The sequence below is a fragment of the Eucalyptus grandis genome, chromosome 6, assembly GCF_016545825.1.
Source record: "Eucalyptus grandis isolate ANBG69807.140 chromosome 6, ASM1654582v1, whole genome shotgun sequence".
In the NCBI taxonomy this organism is placed as follows: domain Eukaryota; kingdom Viridiplantae; phylum Streptophyta; class Magnoliopsida; order Myrtales; family Myrtaceae; genus Eucalyptus; species Eucalyptus grandis.
The window spans coordinates 10,832,712-10,856,527 of NC_052617.1; the positions used below are offsets into that span (position 1 = coordinate 10,832,712).

A 23,816-nucleotide genomic window follows, 5' to 3' on the forward strand; every position below is an offset into this window, starting at 1 on the left:
CCGGAGTCTCTAGCGTCTCAACTTGCTGATCAAATCGGGAAGGTTTTCTCTTATTGCTTGGTTTACACTTACCGTGAAATGACAGCAACTAGTGTTCTGAGGTTTGGGGAGGACACGAAGTTGCCGCCACGGAGAGACATTAAATCGACCCCTCTATCTCAGCTGAATATATCCTGGAATTATTATGTGGATTTGATGGATATCAGCGTGGGAGACCGGCGACTCGGGTTTCCTCCTGGAAAATTTGACCTGAAGAGCAACGGAAGCAGCAGATGCATCATAGACAGCGGTGCCATGGTTTTGCAAGAAGACGCTTATGATCCTATCCTGCACGAATTCAACGAACATTTTGCCTCCTTTGGTGTCTAGAGGGTCACAACAAGTCTCAAGAATTGAGGTTTTGCTATGAGTACAACCCAAGTTCCGTGCTTATGCCTCGATGACATTCCACTTTTGGGGGGCCGATTATGTTGTCGAGCCAGCATACATGTATTTAATCTATGAAAGTGGGGGATTCTTCTGTGTGGCATTAGCGTCTTATCAGAAGACTATAGTTGGGGCATTTCAGCAGCAGGATATGAGGGTTGTATATGACCTTAATCTAGGCGTGATCCGATTTGCCCCTGGAAATTGTGCCCTAGAAACTGTTGATGATTAGTGACTTTCACGAGGTCTGTTTCAGTCATGGGCAGACAAGAAATGTAAAATAAGTAGCATCTCAAGGCACATTTTTGATGATCCAAGGACTTGGCCTTCAGCAGATTCGACATGTACGTCTTGTATCTTGTGGAAAAAACATATCGTGGGTGTAACTTAAACATACATTCAGTTACTTCACCGTGTAATCAGACATAAGGTTGAACTTTCCTTCACAAGAAAAAAAATACAAGTGGGAATGCCTGATTTGAAACCGTGCTTCCAAATGCAATCCTCAGTAAATATGCAAAAAAAACCCAATATATGGTTAATGAGTGATAACATCATATTGCAATGCTTTCCATTGATAATACAAAGCATGATTCTCTTGAATACTTATTTCTTAGTTAAAGGACCAAGAGAACGGCAGATTGTAAGCAAGATTTTATGCCCAGCTCAATGCAAGCCTTTCTTTCCTCTGGAACTTTGGCCATGTATGGCATGTGAGAAACCTACCCATTGAGTAGTCTTTTTATTATCGGCCTATTAGAGAGATCTTAACATCTTCACATTGGCTTATGCTGAAGTAGCAGCAAGATCACTTTGCACCGCCTTAAATATCAACTTGTTTGTATTCACAACTGATGAAAATTAAGATGTCAAAGATTCATTGGCATGAAAGCAAAGTTATGCACTACACTATTTAATCCTCTGAAACAGGCGGACTGACTTTTGCTTCTTGATGTATGAAAGGTCTCGTGGGTAATCGTTTTGGATAGCCACCTAGGGTACCTGTGAATTGGACCGACGCAATAATGTTAGTCCTGTTTTGGGCTAGATGGCGGCTTCATTTAAACATTTCGGCACTCTTTCTGTGCACCAAAACTTTTCTTTGACTTTGCTTAAAAGCTATCCAAGCATAGCCGAGACTTAACCTTGTTGCCCCCAAACCTAGTTGCCCCCCTTCTGGAAATTTGAAGTTACATCTTCAGTTCCATCGGTCATTCCTGGGAAGGCTAAGAGATGATTCTTGACAACGGATTGAGTTAAAAAAGGCACCAATCATGTCAAGAACTACTTGAAATGGCATTGTGGATTTAGTATCCTCTCTTCCACGATCATAAAATATGGCATGAAATAAGCCGGATTAGTTGAGCAGAATGGCGCCTTCAATACTCTCTCCTTTGACAGTAAGGGTTAGAAATTAAAGCCTTTTTGTGATGAATCATTTGTCTGCCAGTGCAAAGCTTCCCATGTTCTGGCATGTGAAAGAGTTCTGTAGGGCACACGTGGGTTAGTGTTCATGTGGCCATTCCATTCATGTGCTCTGTCATTGTCAGTTTTACTATTATTGTTTCATTTTTTTTGTGAAACTGAGTACGAGAAAAAGGAAGGTTAAAATGGCCTCTCCTTCCGTGAAACCAGCATGGAATCAGCACTATTCGTGCACACTCGAGCGATGTGGGACACCCACAGGCTCCCAAAGTGGGGTTCTTGTTTTGACAATGAGATGATGGTTGCTGATTCTTGAAAGAAGCATTTCTCTAACCACGACCAATGCTCTCATTTGGAATGCATGATGCAGAATATATGTCACCTAGATGTTTTGGAACAATCTTTCTATGAATCACCGTTAGATCAGACTCACTATGATCTGACAATTATTTTACTCACATGATCATTCAATTTCCATCCTGGTCATGTAATCCCTCAAAAACAGAAGACTCTTGCCTCACCTTTAGGGGGGTTACTCAATAAAAATACATGTTTTTTCTCTTCCCATCATTATTGATTTGAGAAGACAACCTTTTTCCAATCCCAAAACGATGATCACATGCTTAAATCATGATTGTTAAACAACCTTCTTCATCTTTCAAAAACACCGTATAAAAATGTCTATAAGTTATGCAGAACATGCTGTTTGTCTGAATCTTAAATGGAACAACTTGATGCAATATGTGGAATTAATATTAAGCCTGGCGTTAAGGTAGTTGATAATTGGCATATAACAAAGTATCTAAGGCAACTCTCAATCTGAAAAATGCGTAAGGCAATATGAGGTCATAATGAATTCTTAGATTTAGAATGATTCCGTGTTTTGTATTTTAGTCCAAGATAGGAGTTTGGGGATGGAGGCTTAGGCAATTAAAAGGTTCAGAGAATGTAGCTAAGAAACGTGGTAGACTAAGTTACAAAACTACAAAAGATGACAGTTCAAATGGAGAAAAATGTCTGTGTAGACGAAGGCAAAAGAGAAGTGATGAAGGGACGACTGGATGGACATGACCCCTCACTGATTGTCCTATTCACTGAACTCCCTCAACAGGGACAATGTTGGATAATTCGTGCTTCACATGGAAGACTTTTTCCTTCTTTTTTTTTCATGAACTTCATAACAATCTCGATTAAACATCAAAACAAACTTCTCTATCTATGTTCATAAATTTCTTGTATATCCTGCATTTTTGGTTCTAAGCTGCAAATGAGTTATATTGTTGTTGAGATTGATCTGAGCTAAGGCCAGATACTCATGCTTGATTATTTCTCCAGTTTTGCTGTTTGGAAATGAGGTAAGCAGAGACATAGTTGAAATAAGAAAATATAATTCTCAAAGTCCCTCTTCTCACACATTGTTTTTCTAATAAGATATTTGACAGTATCTTCCATATTTATGCTTTAAAAATCAACTGCTTAAACAACAATCATGCCTTTCCCCATCTAGTAAAATAATTTCACTGGTTCTACATCGACTTGGTGTTTCTATAATCCAAGTGGACTTACAATTAATAATATGGCATCTGATGACGTGTAAAGTTAGTTCAAATGTCATACAAGTTGCTCTTATTTTTGTAAAATGTTTTTGCAGTCTTCACTTGGAAACCTTGAAATAAGAAGTTCATTAGTTTCTTTAAGCCAATTGAACAACAAAGGCAAGAAAGAGTCAACGTCATTAGCTCTATCTTTTTCTGATTAGAATGTCCCAACAGCTTCATTACATTAATTATTTCATTTGCTGATGCATATAGACACGGCGGCTGCCTTAGTATATGTTGAAATGTTTTAAAGGGTAAAAAAAAAAGATTAAGATTTGCTGCATCCTCAATTATTAGGTTTATCTATATTTTTAAAACATTGAAACTGGTCCTGCTATATGATCCGAGGGTCACATCTTGTGGCTGTTCATAATGCTTTGAGTTTCAGAAACTCAATGATCAGAGAAAAAAGTCACTCTCTCAAATACCTGTTGTATCATGACGCCAAATTTGGTTGCAGAACTTTTTCATGGAAATAAACTAAGCGGCTTATGGTGACGTTGAAGCATTAAATACCGAAAAGTCTTATTTAGCTGGGGATGATGCGGACAGACTTGAGACCAAGAACAAGTCCTCCGCCCGCCCAAGAAAACTAAATAATAATCTGATAAAGTTCAGTGAGAATGTTATTCCCCCTACAAAGCCTAGAAAATCTTCTTGATGTGTAGGTATATTCTGTGTAATCAGACAACTGATTAGGTCAAAACCTCTCTCTCTCTCTCTCTCTCTCTCTCTCTCTGCTTACCCAACCCTCCAATGGGGTCCACTCCAATATATACGTCATATTCTCAATTTTTTTAAATAATTTTTCTTTAATTTATAGGTGCTTTGTTTGTCTACTTAAAACTCATGCCGACTAGATTCATGGAGCTTCAGCTTTTCGACTTTCCTTCTGCTCTCCTCCTTCCTTCCTTCTTCACAAATGGGTGATTCCAAGAACTATCAGAGCGAAAACTTTTCGTGCAATGAGAGATGGAGCAGCGACTCTGGTCAAGAGAGTAGTTGGACACCATACTTCGTGGATTTCTTGATGAATGGCCAGGAAAAGAACGACTCCTCTACGGGTCATGATGATAGTTCTTCAGTAGTCTCCGACGCTGCTACATCGGCCGTGAAGAAGTCTGTCGAGATCGATCAGGCTAGAAGCTGTAAGAGATTGAGCTTTAAGAAAAGGAGAAAAGGACCGATCGATGATGCTCTAGAGGATACGGCTAGTTCTCCTGTCAATAGTCCTAAGGTAGATGATCCTTATGAACCAAATTTCATTTTTGTCGCCCATGAACTTCGGTCACATGGTCATGATGGAAGGGATACCTTTTCACTGGTGTATGGGTTTTATGAATCAATTTTCTAGGTTCGTGGCCAGCAAAAGACAATGGATTCCTACCCAGGACAGGAAGAAGATAAGTTATCTAAGGTTAGTCACACTGCTTTTTCCATTGTTATGCTTTCATAGTTTCTTGACGGCGTAAATGATTTAATCACTTCAACTCACGTAACACGCGAGGGTCTAATTTTTCTATGTGACAGGATGATGCAACTACTTCAGGCCAAAGAGATAAGATTAGTATTGATTTAGACTTCGTTGGAAGAGGTGGTGGTAATTTCTCAGAGCTGAAGAAAAGAGGTCTTTGCTTGGTTCCGTTGTCCATGATGAAGTACCAAGATTGATGATACTATCACAATTCATAAATAGCTGTAAATGATATATTGCCATGTGGTTCAATAGCCTGTCATGTATATGAATTATGCTGAGTTATACTGGTCCTTAGCCTCTTATTCCTCTCAAGATGCATTGAACATATCCTTCTTTTTGGTGTCTTATACATGCGTGAGCCAAGATGGACCGATTTGATGCAATATCTTGTCCATACAGTGACACCATTTGGTTTTGCACTCTATACGTCAAAGCAAGCAAAAGGAAATTAATTAATGTAAATCAGCCGGCAGTACCGTATACCTAAAAAAGTAACGCAAATCCTTCCAAATGGTTCACCTCATTCACTTTACTTCAGAAAAGTAGGTTGATATTATCAAGGATTTGCTGTGAAGTCTTGCTGGCGATCATTTATCCTCGCAATAATTTGCCAGATCTTCGATGGAGTTCGTTGCTTTATCTGGCAAACAATCTCATCTCGAATCACATCTTAGGTTTTCTTTTCCTGCTGAAAGTGCAAGTGGTACTATAAAGTCATTGTTTCAGTTGATTGAGGGGTATATACCAAATTCTGTCATTGTCACTTAACCACCCAAGGGGTTGCTTAGCCTGATAATGATCTTCTTGACAATTTTTTTACCACTAGGTTGCCTTTCTCGAACGAATCTTTTGAATACTTCTCGTCCTTAGGGACCTTGTGGGCTTTGACTTCATCACCCTTGCGTTCCTCGTTTTTCTCAGCAAATTCAACCTAATTTGTTGTGCTGCAGTTAGAACTTAGCAGCATAGATGCTTGTAGGACTCTTCTAATGCGTTCCACAATACCTAAGCATTGTAAATTCTGATTCCTCTGGAATAAAAGCTAAACCGGACCGATCTACGTACAGCAAATGAGAACGATTATTTTAGAGGTTTATGAGAGAATATGTGTATAGAGCTAGGAGGATGCAGGATTTAGAGTTAAGAGAGGGCTGGGATGAGAAACTATGTTGACATTTTCCTTACTAAAAAGAAAAGATAAATTTTAGCGCACATGTAATAATCACAGGGCGACCACCACCACCGGCCCCTCTCAGTCCGCCATCTGTCAGGCGAGGAACCCTCGCGGATGGTAGGCCTTTGTAAGCAAGGGCTTATTCGGCCTACTCTCATCCGCAAACCAAATAAATGACTCCACAGGGATTTTCCTGAATGTGAAGTACTCTTCTACATTGATTAATTAGATGTTTTAACAAAGATACCGAAATGATGATAAGCTGCAAATATTGGATGAGGAGATATTACCATGTTTTGTTACCTTCTTGATAAAAACCTGCTCCAACATTATGAATTAACCTGAAGTCCCTTATTAACACCATGAATGCTAGCAAGAGGCAAAAAGTCAAATAATGGCACACACTTCAAAAGCACAAAAGTGCGAGGAGGCCGTTAAGCATGCGTGTGACTATTGCATGATCATTCGTCGGGTTATTGTACTCGGTCTACAAGTTTGATTATATCTAAGAGCACGAAAAGAACTCAACTTACATGCAAAGCTGATAAGGGAGCTGAACCGCTGCCCCATATTCTGATGTACTTCGTAATATAATTTAAATATATGAGGAGCCCATTTGATAAAATTATTTAGTAATGAGTCACCGAACTCAATTATTATGGAAGTTAGAAGGAAGGGTGTTGTGCGAACCTAAATGCCAGCTGCATATATTCTGCATGAAATGCAACAAAGCCGTTGTCGCCATATGTATTCATCTCTCCCGCACAAGGCAGAATCATTGCAACACACAAGAAACGTTCTGATTCCGAACGATAGCGTGCCATAGTGGATAGAGAGGATGTTATCTACTGGCACAACCACCACAACCTATAAACTAGTTCTTAGGGACAGCTAGCCACCGTTATATTCCAAACATATGGCGCTCAAGAATAATTTGTTTTGAAAGGAAGTATCTTGGTTCCTATTCAGTGTCAAGGGACGTTTCTCTAAATCCATCCCTATGATTGATAAAGATGTGTTGTCGCATCACCAGCTCCTCCAAAGTAATGTATAAGGCAAATTAGATCACTTGGATTGTCTGGTTTTCTGGATAGATGATGTATCCAAAAAAGAATATCAAGATAGTTCTTTTCATACGTTGGTAACAATTTTGGAAACCACATTCCAATTTGGGGGTGCACAGTATGTTTCTCTTCCAATGGAATTTACTAAGGGGTTCAGTTTGACCGACTGGCACACCAAACTAAGGTGGTTGCTGGAGGGAAGAGTGCCGGATTCGATCGATGATGGTGCTAGCGGTCAAAACACAGTGCTAGAGTTGATGGCGATGGCGTCGGTGGTGATCGCTAGCATGTGGATGATGATATTTGAGCAATGGATTGAAGTAGCACATTTGATGACCGGAATGCAGTTACTTCGAAACACAATTGAGCTCCAAAAAACGCATATGAGCTTCGGTGTACTCACTTTGGACTGTGTGACGAGCGAGGGTCAAGGAACAGATGTTTCCCACAATGACATTTTTCAAATTTTGCTGAACCATCGTCTTATGCTAAAACATTTAAGAACATTTTGAAAACATTTCAACTGTACTGAAATGAAATGCAGAGAAGCTGAATAATTTGCAGGGAGACAGGTCTTCACTTTATTCCAATGAACTTTTTGAAATTTAAACTTTTACATGACATCCCATTTTTTCATTATTACTCCATTACAATGGTCTAATTCTTCTCAGGAAGCTTCTCTAGCAACTCCGGTATAACCTCGAAAAGATCGCCAACAAGCCCATAATCAGCTACCTGCGGTTCATCATCCAGTTAAGCATAGGATGTTTGAAAAGAAGTTGCTTCTCCAGGAAGTCGAGAAAGGATAAATGAGTTTTACTAGCATAATGAGCAAATTTACTTTTTCAGTGTTAGCTATTCACAAGAATTCTGTTGAATAAAAATGTCATGCTGAAAAGGAGTTCCTCTAAAATATCGGTCGTAGAAATGATATCCATCCTTCAATCAAGAGGATTTATAACTATTTGCATTCAGGGTAAATCCACAGCAAGAATCCTTGAATTCTGTGTCAATTAGGTACCCTAGAGAGAGAGAGAGAGAGAGAGAGAGAGAGAGATATTTCACCTGAAAAATAGGAGCATCTGCATCTTTATTTACAGCGACTATGACCTTGGAATCTCTCATGCCAGCAAGGTGTTGGATGGCTCCAGAAACTCCAAAAGCCAGGTATAATTCTGGGGCAACAATTTTTCCAGTTTGACCAACCTGAGAGCAAAGTCAGTCATAATGTAAGGCCATTCCCCAGATAATGTAATCCTTACCCAACCTGCTACAGGCTACAGCTGCATCATTTAGCAGTACGCTGAAAATGACCAACCTGAAATTTACTTTTCCATGTAATAAGCAAAATGTGACACTAAATGGTGATGCGTGAAGTGTTTTTAGAATTTATTCCCAAAAAAAAAAGTACTTTTAGATTAAGCATGAATTTGATGCAGTGAACAGAAAAGTGAGCAGAGAAAACTAATAACCTGCAACATTGTCATTGCACTGTGTAGCACTTAAAAATTGATACATGACTTCCACCTATTTCTTTTAAGATTTGTACTTAGACAAGATGGTTGGCTGCGTTATACAGTATCAAGATTTAAAATGGGATCATAGTCTCAGAGACAAGCTAAAACAACAGTCAGGTAGAGATCAAATGGATTTTCATGGATGCCATGCAGTGATAAAAAGTTCAAATCCCAAACCAACCTAGCAAGGATGACTAGAGATGTTACCTGGAGGTCATTTGGAACAAACCCCGCATCAACAGCAGCACGTGTGGCACCCACTAAAAAGGCAAAAATGCATCAATGTAACCAAGCCCTTTTCATAAGGATACAAACTCAAGTTATTCACAAAAAAAAGTGGTGAGCAGCATCATGTCCCACACCATGAACATATCACTTCAAAGGCATGGCTGGAAACCATTATGGGACATGCCATATTGCAAATTATTCTGAGGGCATAAAATAACTCTAATTTCTATAGATGAAAAAAGGAAAGTTCTCAGCTTTAACTTTTGAGAGGATAGTGGGATGGAAGAAGTTGCAATGCAGTGATGAAAAAACATTAGTCTTAAAAAGAAAAACATAAATTTTGGACCAACCTGCTGCACCAAGCTTTTCTGCTAGCTTCTCTAACATTTTGAAGTTTTCAGCACTTTTCAGTCCTCGACCACCAGTGACCACAATCCGTGCATTACCAAGATCAGGGCGTTCACTCTCTTGGGATGTCAGTTTCACATATTGAGATTTACCAATTGTATCTGCTAAAAAGAGTATGAAGTAAGCCCTTCTTCTCTGTTTATTAAATATCATATGTCTTTATATCTCCCATGAGATGCATACTTCAAGTTAAAAAAGGCACTGCTGTATACAGTGAACAACCGCAATGCAGAAATATAAAGAGTACTGAAGATTTCTGTTCATTTTTTAGGGATATAACTGTATCGGTCAAGATTGAATAGATCCTATCAATTAAGGGAGCTTATGCCTATGCAGTAGAAAAGGCAAACAGACCTTCCTCAAAGGTTGAGAGATCCACCTGAGAAATAGGAGCCTTGTGAGCCTTTGAATCTGTGGAATCAGGTTGCGCCTGAAATGATGTGGATCTGATGGTCAACATACAAGGGTGAGCACCAGTATATCGAACTGTGCAGAGTGCATTTCCAGCATAAATGGGCCTGCCGTGTAGAAATAAGACAGCATTAGATAAACACCAGCAGTAAACCAGCATCTTTATCATTGTATTGGATCTCAAAAGAATAAAAAATGTGATATAGGGAATGATGTATCACTGTCACTAAGCAATTGATGCATATTATGCTTTTATGAACTTATGATCATCGACCAATTTGACTGCAGCAATATCTTTAGCATGTAAGGAGACTGACACAATTAAGTCCATCAATGGGCTTTCAAGGATGGAATAAATAAACGTCCAGAATTACACACAAAAAGATGAAGCTTTTTCCAATATATCAGGAACTCCATATTACCTAACAAATTTTGTTGATTCTGAAATTTCTATAACATCAGTCACTGGAGACACATCTAAGAGGGCAGCAGCTCGAGGGAGTATATTCTTGCCAAATGAACCAGAGGCAGCAACAATATGTGAGAAATTCTCCCTCTGCTGAACTAGCTGGATCAGTCTTGCCCAAGGTTCTGCAAGAGGATGCATAAATCTATCTGAATCAGCAACAAGTACCTACAGAGCAGAAATCACCATGCAATCATCAGATAATTAGTTGATATCTTTAGATAGTCCTGTAGCACAAGAAGCACAGATGCAAAGTTAAACTACTGTTATATCAGTATAGGCAGTTAATTTTTCTTAGCTTCTTCGCCATGGAGAACATGGTAAAGATGATTAAATGGGTTATGACTGCAGAATTATCCAACAATGGATAGTGCCAAAGATAATGATAGATTTATCCATATTCAGTCAGAGTAAAATTCAGAGAAGCAAGATTCATGAAAGACGGACATTTTTATCTCTTTTTGTATGCACAATCAATGAAGAGAGAAACAAGAAAAAAAGAAAAGTAGGTACCACCTTAGAAACCGAAGGATGACATGAGGCAGCATAGGCAGCTGCTTCTTGTAGGGAAGGACCTGAGCCAGCCAACAGCATCGAAATCGAATTGTCCTTGTCCAGAGACTTTGCCGCCTCGACTGCACTCAGCGATGGTGCCTTGATAGAACCGCCTTCATGTTCGGCTATAACCAACGCGCTCGCCTGATTTCCATAAGAAAAAATCCAATGGAAAATCGATAAATTCTTCCAATGTTTGGCAAGTGCTTGCAGGGGGGAAAAAGAGAGACAACTTTTAAGAGCTTAACTACAGCAATCATCTTCAGTCATCCATGCATTACGATTCGGCAACAGCAATAGTTCAACTGCAGCATAAAAAAGGTCTAAAATTGCATGTCTATTTGCAAATTGGAGAACTGGGTCATTCATCAAACATCTGCAAAGCACCCTATTCTGACCCATTTACCTACAAACTCACAAAGACCATCTCCATTTTTTGATCAACATTACACCAAATTCCAATGAAACAAGAGCGACAACAAGCATATAGACTAATTGATTCTTGAGTTCCCCGCGAATTGGGTCATTCATCAAACACTTGCAAAGCACCCTCTTCTGACCCATTTGCCTACAAACTCACAAAGACCATTTCCGTTTCTTGATCAAGATTACACCAAATTCTAACGAAACAAGAGCAACGACAAGCATATAGACTGATTGATTCTTGAGTCCCCCACAAAATGGGCCATTCATCAAACACCTGCAAAGCACCCCATTCTGACCCATCTACCAGTAAACTCACAAAAATCATATCCGTTTCTTCATCAAGATCACATCAAATTCTAACGCAACAAGAGCAACAACAAACATATAGACTGATTGATTCTTGAGTCCCCCCATGAACTGGGTCATTCATCAAACACCTGCAAAGCACCCCTTTTTTTTTTTTTGGTAAAGTGCAAAGCACCCCTTTCTGACCCATCTAAACTCACAAAGTTCATCTCCGTTTCTTGATCAAGATTACACCAAATTCCAACGAAACAGGAGCAACGACAAGCATATAGACTTATTGATTCTTGAGTCCCCCCACGAACTGGGTCATTCATCAAACACCCCATTCTAACCCCTTTACCTATAAACTCATAAAGACCATCTCCGTTTCTTGATCAAGATTACACCAAATTCTAACGAAAGAAGACCAACAACAAGCATATTGACTGATTGACTCTTAAGTCCCCCCACGAACTGGGTAATTCATCAAACACTTGCAAAGCACCCCACTCTGACCCATTTACCTATAAACTCACAAAGTTCCAACGAAACAATAGCCAACGACAAGCATATAGATTGATTGATTCAATAAGAAGGTCACAAAATTAGATCAGACGAACATACAAATCTCGAAATGGGACCGATGGACAGGAATCGGGATGCAGGCAATCGAAAGGTGGCTCTGCTGCGAGCTCCGATCAGCGCACGGGTCGCCATTTTCCCCTCCTCCGACACTTCACTGGATTCTTGATTTCGGGTCAAAGTGGAGAACCCCTTCTTTATCGATCAATCCCAAATCCTATGTTGCACCATCGTCCTCTCGGATGATAATGAGTAGGAGTGCCGCATGGATCCCTTGGCAATTATTTGTTTAAGAACTGACAGTACAAATAGTCAAATTTTAACTTTAATGTAAAGTATAATTCATAATTTTTTATTTATATAGTGCCGTCCTTGAATTTTGATCCAATATGCTAGACGTCCCTTGATTCTAATTGCTAGATTAATGTTCAATGACCATATTGAAAAAATTAAAAATTCAAGCACAATATTATACATTAGATAAAAAATGGGAATTATTTGTATCATTTTTCTTTTATTCAAATGCCCTTTTATCAATTAGGTATAATATAAAAGAAGAAAAAGGGAAATTGATTTGAGGCTTGCATATCCAAATAAAAAACATTTAAATGGTCTAATTTTATTTTCTCTTGCTCTTTCCCTTTTTTGATATTTCCCCTTTTTAATTCTCTCTCCCTCTGGACACAACAATGCACTTCCAATATCCTTAATAACCTTCCCTAAGAAGTACCGACCAAAAAAAAAAAAAACCTTCCTTAAGAGGTAAATTGTCCACGTTACTTAGTAACTTAATCAATTATGAAAGTAACTCATATTCCAATTTAATGATTAGTAACTTTCTATCATCTTAGTTAAAAAATTTCAGGTGTTTCAGCTTCCATGAATTGAAATCTATTTAAATTGGCAAGGCACATTAGAATTGTGCTAAATTCTATTCTTTTTTTTTTTTTTGGGGGGGGGAGAAAAATTGTATTCATCACTTAAAAGATAGTCTTCATGACAAAGTAAATCAAAATAGAGTTTGAATACTGAAAACTAAAGCCAAATCCATAACACAAGAAAAATTGATGGAGTAATTGCAAAGTTAAGTACAACCCGTTTCATATGAACGGTCAATCATTGGATCTTATGTCTTTGTTAGAAACGAGCACATACCAAAAATTCATTCTTTAACAATTACGATGTTGCTTTTTAGTGGTGTGCACCTAAATTTGACTTCCTTTATACCATCATTGTACGGAAATAAATAAACACAAATCTAACATGTGGATGAACAAATTTTGTAATTTAATGAGATGTCAAAATTCTTGTGATCATCATTAAGATTGGAGATAGAGGTAGAGAATCTCTACACGAATAGAGCAAAAGAGCATTGAATCTCAAAGTATATCTATTAATCTTCCAAATCTAGATAGAGAGAGAATAACATCCAAATTTAAAATTAGATCTTGAATGGGAAAAGAGAACTCCCAAATTTAAATCGAGAGAAAAAAAGTAAGAAAAGAATATTAAACTGCAAACAAAATCAAGGAAAGGGAGAGGGAAGGGTGAGATGAACTCAAAACCTTTTCTCATGGCTGAAAGTTTGAGAAAACGATGGGAAAAGACCTTTTGGCTTCCTCTGCTTTAACTCAATTGAGTTGCGCTACACGCAACATATCGTTAGCCTCGATTGACGAAACACCACATACCCACCAGAAGAAGTGGGCAAAAAAGAATCTCCGAATGATAAAACGACAACATCAACACATCAAACGAACTTTCGCCCCGATGAAAAAAGAGAGAATAATTCAACCATTGCGTAACGTGGTCTCGCACGTCGGACACGGCGGAGTACCCACCACCACGACCTTCCACGACAGCACGACAGCCTAGTCAATTCGACCAACCCTCCAGCAATGAAAAAGCACCCGGAACAGGACGACCAGCGGTCCTAAAATAAAGAGAGAGGGAGCTTTCTTTGACTGACCTTTTTCCCGATTTATTTTATCCATTAATTTCTCTTTACCCATCTGGAAGTTGTCCCCAAAACTTGGTCTTGTGACAGCATCTTCTCTGGGTCCCCCTTCGATCCATCGTCCCTCTGGCGGGTTGAATTTTCCAGCTTTGATTGACTGATTGATTCGTTCAAAGGGGTTCGGTTGCGGAGTGCTTTTGAGGGTTTTCTTGATCTGGGTTCTTGTGATATTAGCAAATAAAGGGAGAGAGAGGGAGAGCCCGATTTGGCGTTTCAAGAATGTGGAGGGATCCTGGAGCTCCTGCCGATTCGTTCTACGAGGTTCGGCCCGAGTGCACGGATGTTCCCAAGTCCCGTTTCAGGATCAAGGTGCGTTTCTCCTTTGAAGCTCCCAATTTAGTCGAATCGCTATTCGCGATTTGCCTTGGAACGTATGAAATTTTTGCGTGATGTGTTTGGTCCACTTTTGATCCAAGTAGCTTATTGTGAAGACAAAAAGGCGTTCTGATTGGTTTAGGATAAAAATGCTTAATGGGGTCGATCCTATTTCAATTGATTCTGATATAAAGTACTCGAAAGTGTGGCTTTTTAGTTTGGCTAAGAAATGACACGGGACATTGAGTACGTAATCTAGGAGGTTGATTGCCCATATCTGGTTTTGGAGGCTAAGGTAATACATTCCAGTGGTTTTGGTGAATAGTTCCAAGCATAACGCTAGAGGTTCCTGTGAGATGAGGTAACAATTGATAGAATTATGGCGTTGAGATAATTGAGCTGAACATGGCCACCAGAAATTCTCATCATCATTAGCAACCTTAGTCTTAATCCATTATGGAAATTATTGGGTATTAAAGGAATTGAGGGGGGTGTGAGCGTGGCATGGACGCCCTTGCCATCATAGATGGGCATTTCTGGAGAAATGTGGCTGCACATACTTTATTTTGCGTGTGCAGGATGGTTTTTTGGCCTTTCCTCTCTTTTTCCAATTCTAGTAAAACTTTCCGAGTAAACTTCTCCATAACCAGGTCATTTTCCCCTCAATTGTTTTGTACTTTTCAAAATGGGAATCTCTTGAAAAGTTCTAACGCTCGTGCGACTTACTTTCTGATCATTTTCCAAGGTTTTGGAATGGTTCTTAAATCTGAACTTGTGTAATTGCTCGTCAAATTTTTTTGCCTTATGGAAAGTGAATGTTTGATTCAACAAGCAACAACCAGGCAACGCAATGACTGATGGTCTCTGTTCCTTAATTCTTCAGGCTGGGAAAACTTTAAGTGCTAGGAAATGGCATGCTACGTTCACCCCAGAAGGTTACCTGGATATAAGCAAAATTCTAAGGCGAATACAACGTGGGGTAAGCGCATTTTACGAACTTCTGCATTACTTTGTGTTTTTTTCATAGTTTGTGAAGCATCAGTTGGATATTACTGGCTTTAGTATTATCAATGTGAAGATCTGAGTGTTGTTGATAGCGGTTGTGTCCCAATCGGTTGCATTTTTGACATTATTTTCCTACAAGTAGTTTAACCTCGTAGTTTCTTCATTGCACATGATTATTTCCAGATAATCATTAACACGTGTAACCATCATTTGAAGTTGCTTTGTGCTGTACTAGTGATGTAGATTTATGCTAGAACCACATTCACTGTATCAGTGACCTAAATCATGAGATTTGTGCATACTCTTTTTCTGATTAATGCTATTATTTGTAAAGGTGTTAGTGACATATAACATACTTCATGTGGCCACTATCAGTATTTAATCTGAGCTCTATGGAACATTCAACTTTCTATTTATTCATTTTGGTTTCTCATTTTTCTCCCTTCTGTTATACTTCGGGCCATTATGTAGATTACTGTAATTGTTTCTCTGTGGTAAGTTGAAAATCAAGTTCTTTATCTCTTTACTCCTTTTTCTCATCCTTGTGCCTACCTAGGGTGTTCATCCATCCATTAGAGGAGAAGTCTGGGAATTTTTACTTGGCTGTTATGATCCCAAGAGCACATTTGATGAAAGAGAGCAGATAAGGCAACGTCGCAGGTAATTTCTTTTCAACTAAGTTAAGTTTGCAATGTAAACAATTAATCACTAATTTTGTATCTCAACTCCATGCAGTGTGAAATCTATGTATTGACCTAATAGAATGGAATGATCAACTATAGAGTGAGAGGTATTGTTAGATTATCAAATTTTTGAAAACTAAGTGGGAAGCATCTTCTGGCTCATTTAAATTGTTTGAGGGGTACCTACCTTAATTTTTATAATAATGAATATTGAAGTGTGTGAATATTTGTAGGGCTATCTTACTTATAGAACAATATAGATTGTATGGTGACTGTTGATATTTTTTAGAAAGTTATATTCTTGTGGACTTTTACTGCATAAGATTCAATTTGTACCTTCTGTTGCATTTTTAGCAGATATTTATTAGTTGTGTTGAGCTTAAATTATTTCTAGACAATTTAAATGCATAGTTGTATCCTCTTTTACGTGTATGATGTTCTCTCATGCTTACCCTCTAAGATGCATTTGGCACACTGGCTATTTTTCAAAGAATTGGATACTCTGTAATCCATGGGCCTTTAGGTACTAGAAGTACTGATAAATACATTGCACAAGTCATAGGCATAGCTTTATTTGCTTTTCTTTAAGCTGCAACACATGATATTCAGTAGACAAATTGATGATCAATTCAGTCAACACTTAGATAAATGTTCCCTCCATAGAAAGAATATTAACAGAAACATAAGGAACCCAGATTGCGTCATGGGATCAATTCATGGATCTCTGCTTGTTCTGTTGATTGGATAAGTTATTGCACATAAGTCCTCTCTTTCTTTCTCCACTTTGCTTAAACTCAGTTTCAGTTGCCACTTTATAGCAGGCAGACAGATTTATGAGTACCTAAATTTCATGGAGAGATTGATAAAAATCTAAAGTTACTAGTAGTAATATAATAGGGTACAAATTGAGTCTGGGATCTATTCCACCATGTTGATCTTCTGTTCCACAGATGGGTAGGAAAATCTCAGAAAAGGCCACTTGCACTAATAGGTTAGGATGTTGGAACCACAGTAGATGAAATACTATACCGGAAAAATGATAAAATACTATGCTAGACGAATATTCCTAATCAAAACTACTGTTCATTCTTGATGACTAAAATTAAACAATCCGAATGTTTGGTCATAATTTTCCCTGAATACCAAGCTTTGACACTATTTGCTTGTCTGTTATCTAATATTTTTGCTCACCAGACATTCCATAGAAAGCTGCCTTGTGCTTATGTTCAGCCAAACGTTATTTGCTATCACTTTGGTCTATTGTCAAAATTCTTCCCATTTGGGTCACTTAGAACATCTAACTGGTATTTCCTATATAATTTGGAACATGGCTTTTGTGCCTTTCAGGTATCAATATGCTCGGTGGAAGGAAGAATGTAAGCAAATGTTCCCTGTTGTTGGGAGTGGTAGGTTTGTCACTGCACCTATAATAACTGAAGATGGTCAGCCAGTTCAAGATCCTATTGTGCTTTCACAAATAAATCCAGAAAAGTATTCTGGATTACCTCCTAAAAGTGAGGTTGATGCTGCAAATGGCAAACTAACCAATGGCAACACTGAGGCTTGTTCCACTTCAAGCTCTTGTGAGGTTCTGGAAAGAGTAAAGGAACCAACAAATCGTGCTACTGTGGACAAAAAAGAGATCCAGTGGAAGCTCACTCTACATCAAATAGGTGGGCAGTAACTTTGATATCTAAACAGATGCTTTGGTTTGCTTTCATTAATTTGCTTCTTCAACAAGCTGTATGGACATTTCCATGCCGGAACACTACTCCTGAGAACATGGCTTCTCATCTTGTTCTATTTGGTGGTCCAGGATGCTTATCCTGTCATCCCTCTTAAATGGTTTATGGCAAGAAATAAATGCATGATCAGGCTTTCTGAAACAGCAGAGAGATACCCCAATTATTTCTTATCTAGATTTGGATTCCCCGAGCATGTTTTCAAGCATGAAGTCCTTCTAGTTGTTTTTTCCTTGCATGTGCATGCATGTCTTAGCTCATTTTTTGAGATTTGGAGTTTCGCGAATTGTACATATGCTTATGAGTTCTTTTGTCATTTTCAGCAGTTTTGACGTATTCTGCTTAATGTGATGCTAGGTCTTGACGTCGTTCGCACAGACAGGACATTGGTGTTTTATGAAAAGCAAGAGAACTTGTCAAAACTCTGGGATATTTTGGCTGTTTATGCATGGATAGATAAAGATGTTGGCTACTGTCAAGGTAGTGAATTTTACTTTATACTTCCTTATTGGAAAACACAGAGCTGCGCAAGTTGATTAGGTTTCAGTGCTAAATAGTACTTTAAAATCAGTTTTTGCTTCTGCAAGAAAAACCAATTTTTAAGTATGGTATGGTTCTTGAAGGGCATTTTCCTTGTACTTCAAAGAATTTAAACTTTTTTTGTTGGGGTGTTGTGTCATACCAGAGTTTCTCTGCATTAATTGAGAGGAATATCAATTAGCAGTCATGGGTTTTGATTGTATCTGGTGCGACTTAAAGAATCACGACTTCACATGTTTAAATCGAAGAATATGGATGGAAATTTTTTATTTTTGCCAAGATATATGGATGGAATGGATGAAAGAAGTTTATCTCGACTTTGTAATTAGCCTGAGAAAGGTGCAGAAAACTATTGGATAGGCACTTCCACAATTGACACGAAAAAACACTTCTTAGCCATCAAACACAAGAGCATCTTGAAATATGTGTGATTCAGCTGTTCAAACATCAATGGCTGATTACTTTTACAAAGCTGTTGTTTTGGATGTTTTTGGTTTGTTCGGTCTGTTTTCTTGAAGGATTGATGTATAGTTCATTCCACCATACAATACATAGTTTGAAATTCCTGTTGGTATTATAGTACACTGAAATTTTGAATATGATGAAAATTCTGAACAGGAATGAGCGATCTCTGTTCCCCTATGATAATTCTTCTTAATGATGAAGCTGATGCATTTTGGTGCTTTGAACGCTTGATGCGCAGACTGGTATGTTATTTGTTAATGGCTTTGGAAGTTTATGGACAGGCTACTGATTGATATTTTGTGTGATACGACTGGATTACTTGTGAAGAGCTGAAATGGTTCCTAAATGCTCTGTTTGTGAAGATTGTGGTTTCTTTCAGTATGAAATTATCTTTCCTTTGTCCTATAAAGCATTCTGTGAAAGATGATTTGCAATGGACCTTTTGTGCTGCTTGCATTTTTTGTCATGAATGAATCCAAACTAATAAAATATCAGCTTTTAATTTTTCCTAAAATCCTTATGCTGGACTTACTTTCTTTAATGAAAAGTGACCATCTCCTTTTTCTTTTAGTTGTATTTATGGGCATTGAATTCGAAGTGAAAATAATTTTTTTTTTTTTGGGGGGGGGGAGGGGGGGGGGGAATTCCAAAACTTTCAATGAATCTGTGCCATCCTTGAAGATTGTTTTAGTACTTGAATGAGGCTGTGTTAAGAAAATTGATGTAGCATCATTAATTCTGGTGGGTATCCAGCTCCTTGAATCACCGAACCTACATCAATAAAGACAAAGGCTTCCTCTCACTGGAGGGTCACAGTGGGAAAAATTACTCATCACAAGCCATTGATATCATTACAATCAAGCTGCTTTCTGCTTTCTGTTTTTATTTTTAAGTGTTATTTCTCAAGGATGTAAGTGTTCAACCATCTGCTGTAGCTTGTGATCTGTCTTGTTTCCTGTGCAGCATGCGTTGCTTCTTGAGGAGGCATTGATATTTCATTTAAATATTCTGCTCTATCGACATGGATGGCAAATTTTTGTTTCTTCTCCATATCTTTTTTTTTTTCCTTTTTTTTTTCTCTCAAGGATTACATTTGCTGGTTTTGAAGCGAGGAAATTTCAGATGCACTGAAAGATCTGTTGGAGTGGAAGCACAGCTACATAATTTAGCTGCAATAACCCAGATTATTGATCCAAAACTTCATCAACATTTAGGTATTACTCCTATTTATTCTTCTTCCTTGTAATAATCGAAATCGTAACTTGAAGTGCTTCTGCAAGCGAAAAATCAAATTATATATGTCGGCCACAATATCTCTGCCTGCTATTCTGTCAGCTGCTGCATCCTGTGTTTATTATTCACGTCTTCCACAGAAAATAATAAAAATTAGTCAGTCTAGTGTCTGATAATTAATTATGCTAGTTCAACCATTTGGAAATGGGTAGTTTGTAACTCTGTTGTTTAGAAGTCCGTGAATATATATATATTATATTTTTACCCGTATTATACTCAGATCCTTTCTTTATATGATGCTCAAAGAATACCTTTTCATGTTTGAGCACAGAAACACTTGGTGGAGGTGACTATCTTTTCGCATTCCGCATGCTTATGGTTTTGTTCCGTCGGGAGTTCTCGTTTTGTGACTCTCTATATCTTTGGGAGGTATGCTTAAGTATCCTTACAGGTTTCTGATGCGAAAATGTCCACCAATTGCTTAGGATTTCCTGAGACTAAGTAACAATTGCATATGACAGATGATGTGGGCCCTGGAATATGACCCAGACTTGTTCTTTCTGTATGAAGATCCTGAAGCAGCTAATGAAAAGGCTGAAGGATCTAAAGGAAAGGTCAAGTCGATACGACAGTGTGGGAAGTTTGAGAGGGAAAACATGAGAAATGGAGCGAAGAGTTCTGAAGCGCCTCTGCCTATATCTTTGTTCTTGGTTGCCAGTGTCTTAAAAGATAAGAGCTCAAAACTATTGCAAGAAGCTCGGGGCCTAGATGATGTTGTTAAGGTAGTCTGAGAAGTTTCAAATTTCGCTTCTATTTTCCATTAAGATGGGGAAAATTGAATGTTGCTTATGTGCTTCTTGGAGAAAGTGGGATGATGCTTTGCAAAGTAGGGTAAAGAAGGGAGTATTATGCCACTGCGATGGCATATTTGAAACTTTATGTTCACTAAGTTGGGGGAAAAAAAAAGACTATGTTTACTGCAAGAATCATCCTTCAGTGCTCATAGTTTTTTCACTACTGAAATTTCAAAGAATACTATTATCTGATTGATCTGTAATGCAAGACTGCAAGCACTAGCCTGGCGATATGATTTTCTTGCTTTTCTCTGTTTTTCCTTTTCCTAAAGAGGCCTTCATAGTCGTGTCTATATATTGCTTTATAAATTGAATGCTTTTCTTTTGACTTTGGTTGAATTGATGTTCAACTTCTTTTTGACCCTTTTCAGATACTAAATGATGTTACTGGTAACATAGATGCCAAGAAGGCGTGCAGCGGAGCTATGAAAATACACAAGAAGTATTTAAGAAAGGTACCATCTTATCTACTCTTTCTTCTTTAATACTTGCTTTAGTTTGAAACGTTAAGTTGAAAGGATGTAATCAAGCTGGGAAGAGGATCCAGACTTCTTTTTGCCTCATCCGCAGAGTACTATTTTTATGGCTACATTTGAGACATTAAATTTCTGACCAAAATTAGCATCGATTTGATTTTGGCAACTCATAAGAGTCATGCAGTCTGCTGTTCCATGAACGAATGACTGATCAGTCCTAAGGGGACTTGCTTGCTCGATGAGCTTGATCGCTGCGATGTTTTTGTCCTCTCACCCATATCCTGAGATTTATTGTTTAGCTGCATTTCATCTTAGCTTTGCTCATTTGGGTTCCATGTTTCTGCAGGCTAAGAAGCCATAGTGACTCTTAATACAGTTTTCCTCGCCTTTGTCCACAAATAACGTAAATCTGTACATTGATTGGACACGAGAACATGAGAGCTTGGTCGTGTAAAGTGCAGACTACTGCAGATGTTTCCAGTGAAGAGAGAGTCCGCAGAAGAAGCTACGATCAAGATGAAATTTTATTCAAAGAAATTTTTTCCATGAGGCCACCAAGGTGGTCATTCACATAATTCGTTTGTAATTGGAATCGCGTTATGCAAATACAAAATTCAGAGGATTGGTTGTACGAGAATCACATTAATGCAAATAATTTTGTGCACCTTCGATCCATGTATCTTAAAATCGCAAATGGCATTCATACAGCTGCCGAACCATCTGTTAGGTTTCGAATATCAATACTAAATAGATGTTTGATTAACCCCATCGAAAATGGATTCTCAACGTCTCTTGATGGGTTTTAACAAACGAAACCGAAGATGTTATAACCAGTAGAGAGAGAACATTAAAGACTTAATCGATTAATCTCCAATGTACTCAAGAATTACTTGCATGGTATTGTTGGAGAGAGAGAGGGAGGTCACGGATTGCGTTGTGAAGTTCTTTGGCAGCACTTGCATGACCACATCAACGTGGAGGTTGAGACGCTGCGAACAGACTACGAAAGATCGCAGCCGCAGTCGAGATGCGTAAGTGGCACTCACATGATCATCTCTTCAATCGAGATCAAACAAAAGGCTGGCTGAATCACTGTGCATGCCTCCAGCTACCTCCCTGCACAAGGCCGCCACCTCCAAAATGAGAACATACTACGAAAGATCACAGCCGCCGTCGAGATGTGCAAGTGGCAATCACATGATCATCTCTTCAATCGATCAAACAAAAAGGCTGGCAGAATCACTGTGCATGCCAACAGCTACATCTTGCATTACGTGTTAGTGAAACTCCACCGGTTCCTCCATGCACAAGGCCACCACCCCCAAAATGACAAAATCCCTACACCATGACTGACCATCCCATCATCCACGTACTCCACATGCACACCCTAAAGCTCCTCTATATAAACCACCCGCCATCTCCCCCTATCGCTCACCAGAACACAGAACAATCATACCCAAGAATCAATCTCACTCACTCGTGAATAACCCGCAATGGCGAAGCTTGCGACCCTAGCAGCGATCCTCGGCGTCCTCCTGGCGGTGTCCCACGCCGTCTCGGCCAGCCGCGCCACCATCACTACAGTCGACATTGATGAGGCTGAGAACCAGAGGCGCGGCGGCGGCAGGAGCTGCTACGAGCAGGTCGAGAGGCAAGACCTCAACCACTGCGAGCAGCTCTTTGAGGATGTGATGAGGTACGGTGGCGGCCGATACGGCGGCGACCAGTACGGCCGCGGTCAGTATGGTGGTGACCAATACGGTGATGACCGGTATGGCCAGGGAAGCGGGCGCTGGGGCGGCCAAGGCCAATGCTCAAGCCAGCAGCTGAGGCAGTCGAGGCACTTCAGGCCATGCTGCCAGCAGCTGAGGCAGCTGGACGACCAATGCCGGTGCGAGGGACTAAGGGAAATCGTCAGAGAGCAGACAGGCGGGTTCGGAGGTCAGGGATCGCAAGGTCAGTTGTCGCAGTGCGCGAGGAACCTGCCTAACATATGCGGGTTCGGTCCTCAGCACTGCGAGATCAGGGGCATGGGGTATTTGAGGCAATGAAGGCTCGAGCTAGAGCTAAGATCAGATGCAGAATGTGAATGGCGTTTTTCAATAAGGAGGTGACTCGTCTTTTGGCTTCCCAGAGTTGGCGAGACACCGTGGCTTTAGGTAGTAGGATAGAGACTGGAAACCACCACATCATCGTGTGGTTTTCTTACTCTCGTCTTTTGTTGTTAATTACGTTGTATGTCGAGAGCGTATGGACGGCTATGTACTATCTTTTATCCGAAATAAAATCTGATCTAAGCTTTCTTTTGTTATTAATTAACATATGATGTATGTCAATGATGAATGACCTCGATTCCGCGTACGCGAAACACTTATGCATGGGAAGTGCTAGAAGGAGGAGTTATAATCTAGACTTTATCTGACCCAAAAAAAAAAAAAAAATCT

The 23,816-nt window shown here is 39.1% G+C and overlaps 4 protein-coding genes across 5 annotated transcripts; 3 read left to right on the plus strand and 1 right to left on the minus strand.

Annotated features, from left to right (window-relative positions):
- The first annotated feature begins 4,314 nt into the window (after positions 1-4,314).
- LOC104448340 (vascular-related unknown protein 4) lies at positions 4,315-5,238 on the plus strand. Its single transcript, XM_010062120.3, has 3 exons — positions 4,315-4,686; positions 4,804-4,866; positions 4,980-5,238. The coding sequence occupies exons 1-3, from the start codon at positions 4,372-4,374 to the stop codon at positions 5,118-5,120; spliced, it is 519 nt and encodes a 172-aa protein (XP_010060422.2). The 5' UTR covers positions 4,315-4,371; the 3' UTR covers positions 5,121-5,238.
- Positions 5,239-7,605: 2,367 nt separating this feature from the next.
- On the minus strand, positions 7,606-12,331 carry LOC104448341 (electron transfer flavoprotein subunit alpha, mitochondrial). Of its 2 annotated transcripts, none has more exons than XM_010062121.3 (8): positions 12,085-12,331; positions 10,711-10,893; positions 10,151-10,362; positions 9,672-9,835; positions 9,260-9,421; positions 8,889-8,941; positions 8,230-8,370; positions 7,606-7,899 (listed from the first exon to the last, which is right to left on the minus strand). In XM_010062121.3, exons 1-8 carry the CDS (start codon positions 12,175-12,177, stop codon positions 7,822-7,824), a joined length of 1,086 nt encoding a protein of 361 aa, XP_010060423.2. In that variant the 5' UTR covers positions 12,178-12,331; the 3' UTR covers positions 7,606-7,821. The 2 variants fall into 2 exon arrangements, with proteins under 2 accessions (XP_010060423.2, XP_010060424.2); XM_010062122.3 differs by having other exon boundaries at positions 7,621-7,899; positions 9,260-9,418; positions 12,085-12,329.
- A 1,522-nt stretch (positions 12,332-13,853) lies between these two features.
- On the plus strand, positions 13,854-22,045 carry LOC104448342 (GTPase-activating protein gyp7). The gene is made up of 11 exons (XM_010062123.3): positions 13,854-14,368; positions 15,258-15,353; positions 15,936-16,039; positions 17,410-17,735; positions 18,162-18,284; positions 18,963-19,051; positions 19,918-20,023; positions 20,374-20,471; positions 20,564-20,824; positions 21,268-21,351; positions 21,719-22,045. The coding sequence occupies exons 1-11, from the start codon at positions 14,279-14,281 to the stop codon at positions 21,731-21,733; spliced, it is 1,392 nt and encodes a 463-aa protein (XP_010060425.2). The 5' UTR covers positions 13,854-14,278; the 3' UTR covers positions 21,734-22,045.
- Positions 22,046-22,865: 820 nt separating this feature from the next.
- On the plus strand, positions 22,866-23,423 carry LOC104451458 (2S albumin-like). The gene has a single exon (XM_010066107.2). It carries the CDS (start codon positions 22,866-22,868, stop codon positions 23,421-23,423), a length of 558 nt encoding a protein of 185 aa, XP_010064409.2.
- The last annotated feature ends 393 nt before the right edge of the window (positions 23,424-23,816 follow it).